This window comes from Brassica oleracea, chromosome C4 (assembly GCF_000695525.1).
Source record: "Brassica oleracea var. oleracea cultivar TO1000 chromosome C4, BOL, whole genome shotgun sequence".
NCBI lineage: Eukaryota > Viridiplantae > Streptophyta > Magnoliopsida > Brassicales > Brassicaceae > Brassica > Brassica oleracea.
Genome location: NC_027751.1, coordinates 6,161,958 through 6,178,323, shown reverse-complemented (window position 1 = coordinate 6,178,323; position 16,366 = coordinate 6,161,958). Strand labels below are relative to the sequence as shown.

At 34.6% G+C, this 16,366-nt stretch overlaps 1 protein-coding gene across 1 annotated transcript; it reads left to right on the top strand.

Annotated features, from left to right (window-relative positions):
* Positions 1-10,533: 10,533 nt before the first annotated feature.
* LOC106339395 (transcription factor DIVARICATA) lies at positions 10,534-13,778 on the top strand. The gene is made up of 2 exons (XM_013778193.1): positions 10,534-11,548; positions 12,987-13,778. Exons 1-2 carry the CDS (start codon positions 11,109-11,111, stop codon positions 13,432-13,434), a joined length of 888 nt encoding a protein of 295 aa, XP_013633647.1. The 5' UTR covers positions 10,534-11,108; the 3' UTR covers positions 13,435-13,778.
* The last annotated feature ends 2,588 nt before the right edge of the window (positions 13,779-16,366 follow it).

Below are 16,366 nucleotides of genomic sequence, written 5' to 3'. Positions count from 1 at the left end.
TTGTAGTGTGTTTGCCCTCTGGAAAGCTTTGCTTGTGGGACTTTCCAAATACACACTCCTCACAAAAATCTAAAGTGTGGACCTCATTTGAGTCTAGATAACCTCCTTTGACCAGAAGATTCATGTTCTTAAGACTCATGTGTCCTAACCTTGAGTGCCATCTGTTTGTCAAGTTCACATCAGCTCTGACAACATATGCTTCTCCCTTCACCACCGATCCTTGCAAATAATACAGCCCATCTTGATATTTTCCAGAAATCACCTTCTTGCCATTCTTGTAGAAAGTAACTATGAAGTCTTCTCCTTCATACTTGCAACCGCTCTTTTCTAACTGGCCATAAGAGATGAGGTTCCTGCTCATGGTTGGCATGTATCTCACCTCAGACAAGATAACCGTAGTTCCTTCTGATTTTATGATCTTCAGCTTGCCCATACCTTTGACTTCACTGAAAGTATTATTTCCCATTAATATCTTTCCACCATCAATCTCCTTGAAGTCAAATAAAGCATCTCTATCTGGTGTAATGTGGAATGTACATCCAGAATCCATGACTCACTCACTCTTGGGGTCTTTTTCACTTGCTGTCAAGATCATATGAAACTCCTTTTCCTGAGCGACATTTGCAGAATCAGCTGCTCTCCCATTCTTCTTTTCAGGACAATCTTTCTTGAAGTGTCCTTCCTTCCCACATATCCAACACTCTCTAGCTTTATGTTGATTCTTTGGCCTAGATTTAGACCTTGAATCCCTGCTCTTGGTTCTTCCACTTAACTGACCAAAACCCTTCCTCTCAGGTCTACCCCTGGCCACAACCAAACCTTCTGCATTTGACTTAGCCTTTCCAATGAGACCCTTTTCCATTAGCTCAACTTCCTTGGCATAAGCAGAACTGGTTACTTCATTCAGAGTCAGTGTTTCCTTCCCATTACCGTATTTAAGTGTATGAACCAGTGAGTCGAACTGCCTTGGGAGACTAGACAAGACCTGGATTGATTGGTCCTCATCGCTCACATTAATGTTCAAACTTTCCAAATCGTCTGTGAGTTTCAGAAACACATCAAGATTCTCCTCTATGCTTTTGTGCTCTTCCATCTTAAAGCTTGCAAACCTCTGCTTCAAATAAATTCGGTTAGGTAAGGACTTTTTCTGATAATTCCTTTCCAGAGCTTTCCATACTCCTAGAGCTGTTGTCTCCTTCATAACCTTTCGCAAGATCATGTTGCTAAGAGAAGAGCATATCAGATTCTTTGCTCTCTTATCCTTCTCCTTTTTCAGCAGATCAACCGGATAACTCCTAGCTTCTGTGACCTCACCTTCCTTTTCTTTTCCTTTAACAGAACTGTTGGATTATTCTTCTTCAAGAACAAAATCCAAACCCTGAAGCTCAAGATGCATAAGCTCAAGCTGCATAAGCATTTTAAACTTCCATAAACCAAAGTCTCATTGACCTTCAAACTTCTCCACCTCAAATTTACCTTGAGCTAGTTCCATGACTCAAGACTTTATCCTCTGCTAAAGCTGAACACCCAGACCAGTAACCTTTAACTTCTTCAAACAACTCCAAATGCTGAACAAAACCAGAAACCCCTGAGCCTGTGCAGTCAAACACCAATAGCAGATCAGAAACTGAAACTGTAATCTTTCTCTGCTGAACCCGATGCTCTGATACCACTTATTAAGAATAAGTTGATCCTTAACCGGTTTATTCTCACGTGACTAATTAACCTTAGCACACTTCTTGTTGTTGTTTGAGTTTGTTAGAGACACACAAGATTTGGTGACCCAGTTCCCTTTCGGTACATCTGGGGAGAGGACGACACTCTCAACGATTCACTAGTATCAAGTGTATACAAGAGCTTTTTTTACACAACCACCTCTGTGTTTCTCTATTCACCTAGAGACAACACTAACAATAAGCTAAGACTTGAGCTTACTGAACCTGTGTAGATAAGAGATGAAATCTACACTCCAAAGAAGAAGAAGTAGTCTGAGACTCTTGACCAGATCTCTCTTTGCTTCTTCTTAACCTTCTGTAGATGTTCCTTCAATCTTCTCTTCTTGCTCTAGCTTCTTGCCTCTCTCTCTAATCTCAGATCTGTGTAGAGTGAGTGTTCTCTGTGTTAAGAAGCAAGTAATTAGGTTTAGGGAGTTTATATAGTGTCTCCCTAAACCCTAACACTAATGGGCTTCAGTCACTAAGGCCCAAACATAACAAATATCCCTAGAGCATCAAAGTGCAAGATGCAGCTTTTCTAAAGTGGACACTTCAGTGCACAAGACAGGTTTCTGAAGTGGTCACTTCAGTGCTGTAGGTGAAGTTAGGTCTGGGCGTTCGGGTACCCGTTGGCGTTCAGGTCGGGTTTTTCGGATTTTGATTCTTTTTTATAACACCTCATAGGTCTCATTCTAGTAAATTTGCAAGTACAGGTCGGGTTCAGATATAACACATCGGGTTCAAGTCGGTTTTGTATCACATCATAGAACCCATAAAGTAATCATATATCATTCGGATTCGGGTTATATCGGATTGGTTCGGATATACCCGAAATAAAATCTAAAATTTAAAAGTAAAACATAAGATATATATATATATATGTATATATATATATATATTTACTTATATATAATAAGTATTTAGGGTAGTTATATATATTTTAAATGCTTATTGTTAGATAACATATCAAAATAAATATGAAATTAAATATTTGAAGTATATATTCATGTTTCATATAATTATATTGTATATTATTTTGGACATTCGGATCGGTTTTTTCGGATATATTTTCGGATCTTTCGGTTTTTTCGGTTTTTTGGATTACCCTTCGGGTTCGGTTAATAACACTTCGGGTTCGAATATGTTTTGTAACACCTTACAAGATCCATTTGAGTATTTTTTTACATTTCGGACCGGATACGGATTGGGTTTTTCGGTTTGGGTTCTGTTCGGATTTCGGATTTCGGGTTACGGATATTATGCCCAGGCCTACGTGAAGTGCAGACCAAATGAACAAAATCAACAATTAGCAATCTAAAATTTTGGTGTCTAATAATCAAAGCAACATCCTTTGGAATTTAGGGTATTTATCTAATTAAGAAGAAAGTTTTGTATACAGGATGCAATTTTGTCATATAAATTCCCATTGACAACAAAACTATCAGAGCCTGTCATTTTCTTGGCACCTCCAAAATTCATAAATATATAACGTAAAGTATGGGTTCCAACTTATAATAAAAGTCTATGAAATATTTTTATATATAACTAGAATAATAAATAAATTAAAGATATCAAATGATTTGTGCAAAGCCACTAATGTACAAAAGCGTGTGGAGCGCATTATGAGTGGAAGCCCTACTGGCACGCTCGCACTCTTCTGTTGTCGCTCCGGTGGGTCAAACTATGCGCCAGTGCTCCCTATTTACTCCCAACTTCGTGTCGTTCTTTTTGTTGCCCATCATTTAATTATTCCTAATACTTTATACAATTACGAAACGTACCTCAATTGTTTTGCTGTCACAATACAACCAACTTTAAAAATAATGGTTTCATGACCATATCCGAATTCTATATTACATATAATGTTAAAAGATGATTTTAATAATATATTGTTATTATGTAGTAAATAAATACGTATTTGTCTACCAACATTTTCAGATTAATAGAAAATTTCCAGATTACATATATATATGGTCTTATATTAATCTTTTATTTATTATTAATTAGCTTATACTATATGTTTATTGTCCATTTTTTATGTATAGTGAAATCATGAGAGACTGAATAAGTTGATGTTGCTAATTATAGAAAGCAAAAACTTAAGCTTCCAGAGTTTGACATGAAAAGTGTAAAAATATTTTTGTGTTTCATTACATTTCATTCTTCTTTTTGTCGACTCATCACATTTCATTTATTAAAAATAAAATTATAACTAAAGTACAACTATTGTTGATTAAATTATCATCATTTTCTGGAATATATAAAATCCGTAAACCCAAAGAAAATATTAATCAAATAAAAAGTGTAGGGACAATTTTTTATTTTCTTGCGTAAGATTTATTGGGTTTTCTTTAAGCAAAAAAAAAAAAGAAGATTTATTTTTTTTCGTTAAAAGAAAAAGAAGATTTATAGGGTTTTCATTTTATATGATCTACCGTTACAGTCAAATATCATCGCAATGGTGACAAGACGATGAGGTAAACCATTAAGAAAGGTATTATAACTGGTATTAAAGATAAAATTAAAAGTATAGTTATAATGTACATTTACTTGTCTGCGTCGCTAAATATATCAAAGGAAAATAAATTATTCGGGAGGAAAAGCGTCCTCATTCGGAAATAAGAGATGCTTTCCCTTTGAGGAAACTCTACGAAAATAATATTCATAACAAAACCAGTCATTGTCTAGCACCACTCCTATTTAAAAACCAGCGTATAATAACTTTACTGAATATTTTATTGCCCTATTAATATTTAAAAAAATATATAATCGTGTGTTGGGTGTGAGTGGTGGACAAACAACTCTGACATTTTACTTAAACAACTCTGATATAAAGAGTCGTAGATGTGGAGATGGAGAACATCAAATTATTATCTAATTTAATTGGTTTTTTTTTATCGAAAACCTCTGGGCTGTGGCGCTTCTTATTAAAATTAGATATATTGGGAAGGAAAGCTCATTGATTGCTTAGACCATTTTCTTCGATGGTTTAATCTATTTTTTCTTCTAAAATATGATAACTCTATAATAGAGTTGGATATTGTTCAAATGGTATTCTATTTTTGAGTGAAAATAGAGTGATGAACAAAAATAAAAAAATTACTTTATATATAAAGTAAAAAATATGTTAACACTATTATAGAGTAAAAAATAAAGTAACATTTGAGTATTTTTAGTGTAAACTCTATTTTAGAGGAAAAAATAGAATGGAGTTGAAAATGTCCTCTTCGTCGGTCTAATGAATTACATCTGGATGATTGGTAAAGTGAAGTCTGGGATTCCTTTTCCTTCCTTTTAACGTATGTTTATATGTACATAGAGTTATCTTAATTACTTTATCCCTGGCCTCTCTAGATGATATCGAATTTGCATGAAACTTCTAGACTAAAAACAATTGCTGTGATCTTTTTAGCATTAGAGGATATATTACATAACGGCCGAGATTATTTTTGAAGTCGAAGTTGTATTGAACCAATAATATTTATCTTAGTTTAATAAATAGGCATGTACGATCATACATACCAAAACATAAGTTTGTACTTTGTAGTCAAACATATTTTTCTCACAGAAAACGTATACAAACTCCAACATAAAACGTATATATCAAATTCTACTAATACGTTGAATCCTCAACTACTATATACCGCTAATTAACTACTAATTAATAAAAAGTACCTTTTCATAATTATTGTGTCTGTTATGGCGTGGTCACTTAAGCTACCTAACCCATTTTAGTATAATTCGCGACTGGTTATTTGTTATAAGAAATTAATTAGTGACACAGAAAAGCAAGTGTTGTCCCATGATACTATGAGTTACAATTGCAGGAAAAATGAGCATTTCAGTATATATATTTAATTTACATATATTTATATATATGTATATAATCGCACTCCTAAGTGTCTCAGATAATGCACAAATATTATAAACTATAAATAGGACAAAGTGAGAAGGATACATTTTTGTCAGAAACTTCTTTATATTAATCATTCAAAATGAATAATTACAAACCTTAAACATAATATATACATCTCACAACTCAATATCAAAAAAAAAATAAACAAAAAAATATTAGAATATCCGACTGCTGAAAACTCTTCTTAAATTCTTTACAATCAAAAAGTTAATATTTTATTTAATGAAAATTGAAAAATACATGTGCAATAAAAGTTTTGAAAAAAGTAAGACAGACTGTTTCTGATAAGAACCATTTTAATTCTCTTTTTTTTTATTTGTTTTTCAATTTATTAGTTCCAAAATATTTTTGGAGATGTTCGTATATATCTCTGTATTATTGTACTATGAAAGTATCCCTCTCACAATCCTTTATGCTATCAAGTTTGAGTGTGTCTTATCAAAATCTTATTGTGTGACTTGTGTCCTTTATGCTAGGGCTACTCGAGTAAGTCGAAGGTTTTGGCATAACGTTTCTTTCCATATAAATCCTTTAATTATGCCATCTTAAAAAACAAAAAACACAAACCACAGTCAAAACATATGTAATCTCAAATTCTGATAAAACTCGTATTCATACTGCGACAAAGTTTTTGTAGTAGAACTATAATTTGAAAAAAAAAAAAATTGTTAAAACCTAATTTGAGTTTTTACCTAAATTGATTTCTTAACTCAATCTTATAATAAATTGGGATTATTTTTATGTCATAGACCGTAATTGATAAACCTTCATTTGGAATTCTAGATGTTGTTAGAATATCATCATGACTATGTTTCCAACGTTAATAAATTAAGGTTCGATATTATGACGAGTTTGTTACCTTTAGGCACGCAGTTATAACACTAAACCATTTGCTACTCGATTTGATTGTGTTAGGAAAATATTGGTTGTATTTAAACCCAGAACTTAAGCAAGGTGTCATCATCGTATAATAAAATATCTTCGCAGTTCTCCAAGATATGGTCTGGCATATAGTAGGCCATAAAAAATTATTACCATTTCTTATGTAATTAGTTATTTAAAAGATTTCATAGTAAAACTCACGGTAATGTCTAAACTATATAACCATCATATAAATTTTAAAATGGCTAAAATAAAAGCATCAAGACATAGATTTTCGATATTGACTAATAAAATGACTACTACGTTTTCATTATTACTTTTCTAGCAGGATTATATTAGTAACTCGCTTCATACCAAAAAAAAAAAAATAGTAATTAGCTTTTTTATGCCAATTGGTGTAAGTTTTTGTAAGCTTTATGTAGTTTGTTTAAGTATTTTGGATTGAGACTAAACTGGTGTGTCTATCTTTGTATACAAGCATAGTTTGTAGTAGAATAATGTTGTTTTCCTGTTTCCTAGCATCCTAATTTCAAAATATACACTTAACCACATTCTCCAATTTTCTATGTTATCATAACTGTGGTCCAGAAATATATTGCTACCAAATTATGAAACAGAAAAATAAAATAAGGCACCTCAATATATATACAAACAAACAACTCATGTGCCCAAAAGGTTCAATGTCAACACCATGGAAAAATACTTAAATACTTACTTTTTAACCGACCTTAAATCTTGCTAGCCAATGAAGGTTGCTCCTCGTTTGTGTGTCTCGTCTGAGTCTGTGATTTCTTCTATTTGGCCTATAATTATGAAACATCTAAGCCGCAAAATATATCTCCCATTATGTGAGTCATAATTATCCAAAAACAAATGCATAACCAATAGGATTAGAAATGTATCAATCAACGGTCCTGAAAGCATACTAATAAATAAATAAAAAGCTTCTTGAGAACAAATGAAATATGTACACGTGTGAGCCACATATTGGAAGAAGACACATGTCTTTTACTTATATTTATATGAAGGCCTATCAGAGACTGTACAACGACGAGTATTTATTGGTTGATTGAATCAAAAAGTACTCTGAAAATAGATATTAAAAAGAATCTTCGATATCATATCTCATTTTGAAATCTTTTTACAACATATTTGGAAGATATCAAATTGTTCATGGAGAGCTTCAGTTAATCAGAACACTTACACGTACCTCCAACGCAAAATAGAAAAGCGAACAGTGTGGTGCGTAAGGTTCGGCAACAATCGTTTCGTTGTTTAGATAGACACAAAATTATTTCGCAATATCTTAGTTGAATCTGTAACTTTGATGACAAAAAAAATCTCATTTTAAAATAATACCTTTTTAATTTCATTTGAATTATACTATTTTTTTTTTCTTTTTGCCGAGAGTTGAATTATACTAATAGCTAATACTATGTTGATGTGGACTACTTACCAAAGAAGATTACATAAAATGTTACTATTTCATGATTTATACATCAACAGTAACATCGTTTTATATACGACTTAAGCATCATAAAATTCATATTTTTTGTGTTAATATTCAAAAAAAAAAAATTCTTCATAACTTTCATTTGTTACAGTTTACACGCATGTTTGAGGAATACATTTATCATAGAGCATTAGCTATACTTTTAGTTTAAGTAACTTCAAACTATTCTAACAAAGTTATTTTATCATAATAATGAAAATTGTTAAAATATGTTTTCTGTAAATAGAATATTTTTTTTTATCCCAAGAACGATTTAGTACTCCATTTTGGTAGTCAAACAATTAAAAAAAGTTGCAAAAACTAATAGATCTTGATTTTTTTTTTTTTTTTGTCAACAACATTACAGACTCATATAGACTCTTTAAACCACACCGAGAGATATTGATCCATGTGGACGACGAAAGACTGCTGTTTTCTGACACTGCGTGCTAGATTATCCGCCTTTGTATTTTGCGTCCTTGGTACATGTATAATCTCTGAACGTGTAAAACTCTTTTTCAGACTCCTGATATCTTCCAAATAACTTGCAAAAGCTGACCATTCTTTTGGTTCCGAAACCATCTTCACCAATTGTGAACAATCTGTTGCAAACGTAACCTGAAATTGTCTTAAATTCCTCATACATTCCATTGCCCATAGTAACGCCTCGAACTCTGCATGCAGAGGAGAGAGGGACGCTCTTACGTTCCTTGATCCCATCAGACCCTCAAATCCAACTAAAGTACTGAACCAGCCCTGGCCAGAAAACATATCTCCCTCTTTCCATGATCCATCTGTAAAACACCATATGCCGGGAATTGACGGAGGAGTCGTAACCTGAGTCTCTGTTCCCATCTTCTGATCTTTCATCAGCTGTGCATCAGCCCAGAGTGTTGATTCCGTCTCAGCCAATTTAAGAGTGTCCCTAGGATCTATATCCAGATTACTAAAAAACTTATTATTTCTTCCTTTCCAAATGTACCAAAGTATCCAAGCAAATTGATGATCCTCCATCGGTGGAGCGACTCTCCAGAATAGATGATCCATATTTGTAAATAAAGAGCCTGTCGGGAAAATAGCTTGATTTGTTGGAATCTTTGACAGAGCCCACACCTGAATAGCTGGAAGGCACTCAAAGAACACATGGTTAATCGATTCCTCGTCCGCTCCATATCTTGCACAGCATATATCCCCTTGCATCCCTCGTGCCTGCAAATTCTTCTTGACTGCTACACATCTTGAGATCAATTGCCAAAGAAAATGTTTTATCTTTGATGGACACCGTATTTTTCAGCAGAAAGCCTTTAGAACATCAACTGTAGGGATAATTAATAACGGTAATCTGTCCCTAACCGGGTAAATATTTTCCACTTGATATCCTGATTTAACCGTAAATTTTCCATTATTTGTGAAATGTCATTCATCCCTACCTGCCATCTGGTTTATGCTCAATGGTATACTTTCTATGATTTTCACATCCTGTGGATCTACCAAAGTCCAAAGAACCTGTAAATTCCATCTTCGCGAAGTGGAGTCAATAAGGGAGTCCACTGTAAGGTCGGGAAACAAATTGTGTTGATTTTTATTGGCTAGTCTCGGGCGAGTGGTTGGGAGCCAAGGATCGTTCCATACTGATATAGAAGATCCTTTTCCCACCCTTTTGATTAGTCCTTTGCTTACCAGAGATCTAGCAGAGACAATATTCCTCCAGCCGTATGACGGAGAGTATGATCGAATCGGTTCAAGGGGTGAGGCATTCCTAAAATACCTGCCCTTAAAAACCCGGGAAAATAACGTGTTTGGAAGGCGGAGAGAGAGAAGAAGTTAACAGGAATTAAGGTTGCCAGAGTATGTCCATCGATTTCCCATCTGCTTTTTGCGGATGATAGTTTGTTCTTCTGTAAAGCTCAAAGGGAAGAATGTCTTACTATTCTCAGAATTTTAAAGGAATATGAGGTGGTTTCTGGTCAGCTGATAAATTTTGAAAAGTTCTCAATTCAATTTGGACATAAGATTGAAGAAACGATGAGACATGAGTTAAGAGATATCTTGGGTATACAGAATTTGGGAAGAATAGGATCTTACTTAAGATTACCGAAAAATCTTGGAGGTTTTAAGATTCAAGTTTTTGGTTTTGTTCAGGATCGCTTAAATAATAGGGTAAATGGATGGACTTTTAAATTTTTCACAAAAGGGGAAAAGGAAGTGATCATCAAACTAGTGATTACGGCATTGCCGAACCATACGATGTCTTGTTACCGCTTAACTAAGGCCACCGCAAAAAAATTGACGAGTGCAGTAGCACAATTTTGGTGGAGTTCTGGAGGTAGTACTAGAGGACTACATTGAAAATCTTGGGATAAGGTATATATCAGTAAGGAAAAAGGAGGATTAGGTTTTAAGGATATAATTGATTTCAATACAGTAATGCTTGGTAAGTAGTTATGGAGGCTAATAGAACTAATAGATCTTGATATAAATATAATAATTAAAAAGGCTCAGAAAACTTTGTATGGGAAATAGCCATAGACAATCACAGCTCTAACAGCTTTTTAACTCACCTCTCACTCTCAGATCATTCCTGTTTCGTACATCTCTCCTCTCTCTCTCTCTCTCTCTCTCTCTCTGCCCTTCTCAACTTGAGAGTTTGGGAGAAAGAACAACAGTTTTGTTCACTTTCCAAGCTTTAATGTTCTCAACCCACCTGAGCTTCTCCATTGCCCTCATGTGAGATCCTCTGTTTTTCTTCATTTATTTTTCTTCTCTGGATTCGGATCTACCAATAAGAAACTGATTTTGGTAAGAGGTGTTTATCGTTCAGACAACAACACTCATAAACAGAATCTTTTTCTTCTTCTTGTCCTTAGAGTCTGGAAAAAGCATCTATTCTTGTTCTCCTTCTTTAGATTCTCTTATCTAATTTGATGCTTATCATCTCTCTTTCTCTCTCAGATTCCTTTTGAAAAAATGCCATCTTCATAGATCAAAGTCCCCAACTCTCTCTTTCTCTCCTTCTCTGAGTTTCACCATTGATACACAATCAAAATCTCTGTTCTTTGTTCTTTAAATTTCAATCAAGAGCCGTTGAAAAAAAAGAGAGAAGATGAGCAGAGGACTCGAAGTTATGTCACCAGCAACATACTTAGAGACATCAAACTGGTTGTTCCAAGAGAACAGAGGAACCAAGTGGACAGCTGAAGAAAACAAGAAGTTCGAAAACGCTTTAGCCTTTTACGACAAAGACACTCCCGACAGATGGTTCAAAGTCGCAGCAATGCTCCCCGGCAAAACAGTCGGAGATGTGATCAAACAGTACAGAGAGCTAGAGGAAGACGTCAGCGACATCGAAGCTGGTCTTATCCCGATCCCTGGTTACGCCTCTGATTCATTCACGCTAGATTGGGGAGGCTACGACGCTGGAAGCAATGGATTTAACATGAACGGGTATTACTTCGCCGCCGCCGGAGGAAAGAGAGGATCCGCCGCGAGAGCAGCGGAGCATGAAAGGAAGAAAGGTGTTCCATGGACAGAAGAAGAACACAGGTACACAATACGTCAATGCTTTTCTCTCTAGATTTGGACTATGCACATACGTACGCTTTTTTCTTGGAAACGTGTTTATGTATATACGTATAAAGATACGCATTATAACATATAATTATTTATATTCTATAGTTAATCAAGACAATACAGTCATCCACCAACACACAAAATGCGTCTTTACGTATTGGTTTAGAGACAGAGAGACAGGCATATACGCCCATTACATAGTAGATGCATGTTTAGATTCCATTAGTTTTTTTGAGCAACAGATTCCATTAGTTTTACTTTTACAAAGTAGTTATTTGAGTGTTACTTTTGTTTTTATAAACTCTAGAACGACTTTTAGGACATGACTTTGAATTTAAATAGATTACAAAATAACATCTTTTTACATCTATAGTATGACTTTTCAAACCAATTTTTAATGAATTTAAACGACATTTATATTAAAATTTTAATTTTTGAACATTTTTCATGTTTTGAGATTATGAATCCATGGGTAAAAACTATATACTGAGCAGATGAAATCTTGCTTCTTTCTTTTTTTTGCTTAAGATCTTGCTTCTTTCTTGTATGCATTTAATATGTGAAATGATTTAGTTGGATCGTAGTGCGGTTAAAATTGTTTTACACTCACGCGCATTGCATCGTACATATATATTAGAGTTATGCTTGGGTTCACTCCCTACGGTAGAGGTTCACTATTCAATAGTATTTCATTAATTTAAATTCGATATCTTTTAAAAAAGTAAACAAAATATTATCAAGTTATATTATGTTTTTAAAATAAAAAAGTAAAAAAAAAAATAGCAGCTACAGAAAAAAAAATTAAAAAAATCTTTTCAACGTCGTCGTCAGTAAAACACTAAACCCTAAATTCTAATCCCTAAACCCTAAACCCTTGGGTAAACCTAAACCTTTGGGTAAACCCTAAATCCTTGGGTAAACTCTAAACCCTTGGGTAAACCCTAAACCTTTGGATAAATCCTAAACTATAAATAAAAACACTAAACCCTAAATCCTAAACCCTAAACCTTTGAGTGTTTTAGTGTTTAGTGATTTTGTTTTAGAGTTTAAGATTTATCCTAGAGTTTAGGGTTTACCCAAGGGTTTAGGGTTTAGGATTTAGGGTTTACGGATTATGATTTATGGTTTAATGTTTTGCTGACGGCGTTAAAAATATTTTTTTTTGTAATTACTATTATTTTTTATTTATTTCTTTTTACCTTTTAATTTTAAAAAGATAACATAATTTGACAATATTTTGTTTCTTTTTTTAAAAGATATCGAATATGAAATAACACAATCCTATTGGTTGGTGAACCTCTAGGGGGTGAACCCAAGAATAAGACTATATATTAATGACCCATTAAAGATTGATGTCTATGCTTAGAGTGGTATCATGTGTTAATATCAGTGCGGTTTAATGAATACGCAGACAATTTCTGATGGGTCTGAAGAAGTATGGAAAAGGCGATTGGAGAAACATAGCTCGAAACTTCGTGACCACACGGACGCCGACACAAGTCGCCAGTCATGCTCAAAAGTACTTTATAAGGCAAGTCAACGGCGGCAAAGACAAACGCCGATCAAGCATCCATGATATCACCACCGTCAACATCCCAGACACTCCCGATGCGGCAGCCGCCGATGCCGCAAATGCACCATGCTCACCACCGTCACTAGGAGGAAGCCAGCCGGATGCGTCGGATCAGTGGGAAGGTCAAACGATATACGATGAAACAGCAGCTGCGTTTTACAATCAAAACGCGTTTCAAGAAACGCTCCTTGGAATGTCGTCAACGCCTTACATGGCAAAACTGCAGGAGCAAAGTTTTCTTAACGCATCGCAATTTGAATCGTACAATGCGTATCTCCAAATGTAGACAAGGTGCAGATCTCGGAGAGGTTAAGAGTTAATAATAATCTTAATAATTTTTTACTCTTTTTGTTTTTGTTGATTCGCGTGCATATACTAAAAAGATAGCTCCTCTTATTTTTCTTTTCGAGATATTTATTGTTTATTTGTGTGGTTGATTCAATGAACATTTCATCAAATTAACTCGGTTTTGGTTATTTTAATTGCTGAGTGATCAGCTTTGCCTTCCGTGTAATCGTGTCTACGTGATTTGGAACTCTTGTGAGATCAAATTGCTTATTACAATTTTCTTTGTTGTGTCATGTAAACTTTACAATCTTTGGCCCTTATTGATGAATTTTTTTCATTAATAAATAATTAATTGTTGTGCTTTATTAGATATTTTGCAATTAACAAACTGTGCTAGATTAAAGTTAGCGGCTAATTAAAGTCTCAGAGTGAAGGTAATATTGGTATTAGGGTCAAATGTTCTACATCAAAAATTGAAAGGGATTCTAAATAATATATAACGTAAATTGGTCAATCTTCTTATCACCAATTGGTTTTAGGTTACAAGTCTATTTAATTTAACATGGTATCAGAGTTCGATCCAACAAATCCAACCCGATACATTATCGATCCAACCCAAAAATCGGCCTACCGATCTTTGCCCAGACATTCCGAGATTGATACTAAAAAAACCATCATTTCGAGAGGCGTATTAAAGACAAATGTCTCACATCTAAAGTTGAAAAAATCCTAAATATATATAAATCAATTTTTTTATCACCAATTGATTTTATATTGGAATCACATGTAACTTAACGATAGAGACTAAAATTAGATAGAATGCATACATGTAAGCTTAAAGAGAATAAATCAACCAATGTTAAGCTCGTAACACGATATATTTCTGCAGGACAAAATTTATCATCATGTAATCCCCAATATATTAATTGGGGAGCATTATTTAAGTTACAACTTATAGTACAAATCCGATGTGTCACTCTCTGAGCCCTCCTCAGCTTCCTAATTAAATGAGCATTTTGTTACTAGACAATTTACATTTTATGCCATGATACGAACCAACCTACTTTATATTATACTATCGAGAACTTACTGCTGTATTAAAGGCACGATTCATTGAACCGGTTATCACATTTAACTTTATGGGTTGGGCTTACCTTTATACCGGTTACACTAATAATTAATTTAATACATGTTTTGATCTTTTCACTAGATCGATAAACAATAATCGTAAGAAATATATATATATATATATATATATATATATATATATATATATATATATTCCTTTGACCACAAATACAGATTTTAGATACTCATTGGTTAGATACCAACTAACAACATCAGAATGAACGAATGTGGGTGTGAAATATGTTCCTGTCATCGTACCCTGCATTGTTTACAATAATATGATGCCAATGACTCCATTTTATTTATCCCTATCACCTAGGCCTGGGACGGATCCGGATATCCGGGAAATTCGGGATACCCGGATCCGGATCCATCGGATCCGTGAACTTAATATCCGGATCCGTGAACTTAATATCCGGATCCGGATTAGTAGTTTCTGGATATCTGGATATCCGGATTTCGGATATCCGTCCCGATATTGTATTACCCGCGGATATACGGATCCGTAAAAATAATTAAAAATAATATTTTTTTTTAAAAAATACTAATTTTTTAATATAATATATAAATCAAATATTTATAAATATATTTATATATGTCTATAATATTGTAAAAACTAAAATATAATATTATAAGATTAATTCATGTATAAATATTAATATATCAAATATAAATATTAATGAAAATTAAAAATTTAATGTGTTTTAAAAATACGGATCCGGATCCGGATATCCGGACCTAAAAATTAAGATATCCGGATTCGGATTCGATTTGGACGGATCCAAGATTTTACTATCCGGATTCGGATCCGGGCACCCCGGATATCATATTTTCGGAGCGGATCCGGAGCGGATCTCGGATCGAATCCGGATCTCGGATAATAAGTCTCAGGCCTACTATCACCCATCTGAAACATTATAATTAAACATAAACACCACCAACTGAAACATATTAACCATTTTCAATTAAGTGGATCGAACATCTGACAGTTGATCTACAACTAGGTGCATCACCTAAAAGCAACACTAATAAGGTATTGAGTTGGTAGTCTTGCATATATACGTTGTAGCAGAACTTTTTTGTTTAGCTGAAATTTTCACAGATCAATATAATATACGATATTTTTTCTTTTATTGATTTCTGAAAGCAGTAAACCATTGGATAGTTACTCGATAGGCTGTAATTATAACACAACCAATATCCGAAAACGTATGGAAGTTTTTACCAATGTCTTTCTGATATCTTGCATATTTACATTGTTTTATCCATTCACCCATGTGCATTTTGATCATATAGACTAAGATTTAGCCATGTTTAGGTTGCATTTTGCATACATGAGTCTTTATCAGGTATTGGAGTACCACATGGAGTTCTTGGAGGCATTTGGGTGCATTTGGAGCTCAAAAGAAGTGTTTAAAGCGATCATTGGACGAGCAGAGCAGGGGAGCGAGGTTCCGCAGCGACGTCATGAGGTCGCTCCAAAGCACCTCTCAGAGCGACCTAGCTGGAGCGACCCCGTGAAGTCGCTCGCCATACTCACCCCGTGAAGCGACTTGCCCAGAGCGACCTCCCGGAGCGACATCACAAAGTCGCTGTGTCCCACTACTCAGAGCGACCTTCCTAAAGCGACGCCATGAAGTCGCTCGCGTTCTCGTTACTCCGAACAGTCTTAGATGACCCTGGAGCGACCTCTCAGAGCGACCTACCAAGGTCGCTCCCGATCCAGAGTGACCCGTTGGAGCGACACACCAAAGTCGCTCGGGACCTCTCGCCCAGAGACACCAAAAATTGGCCTTGGAGCG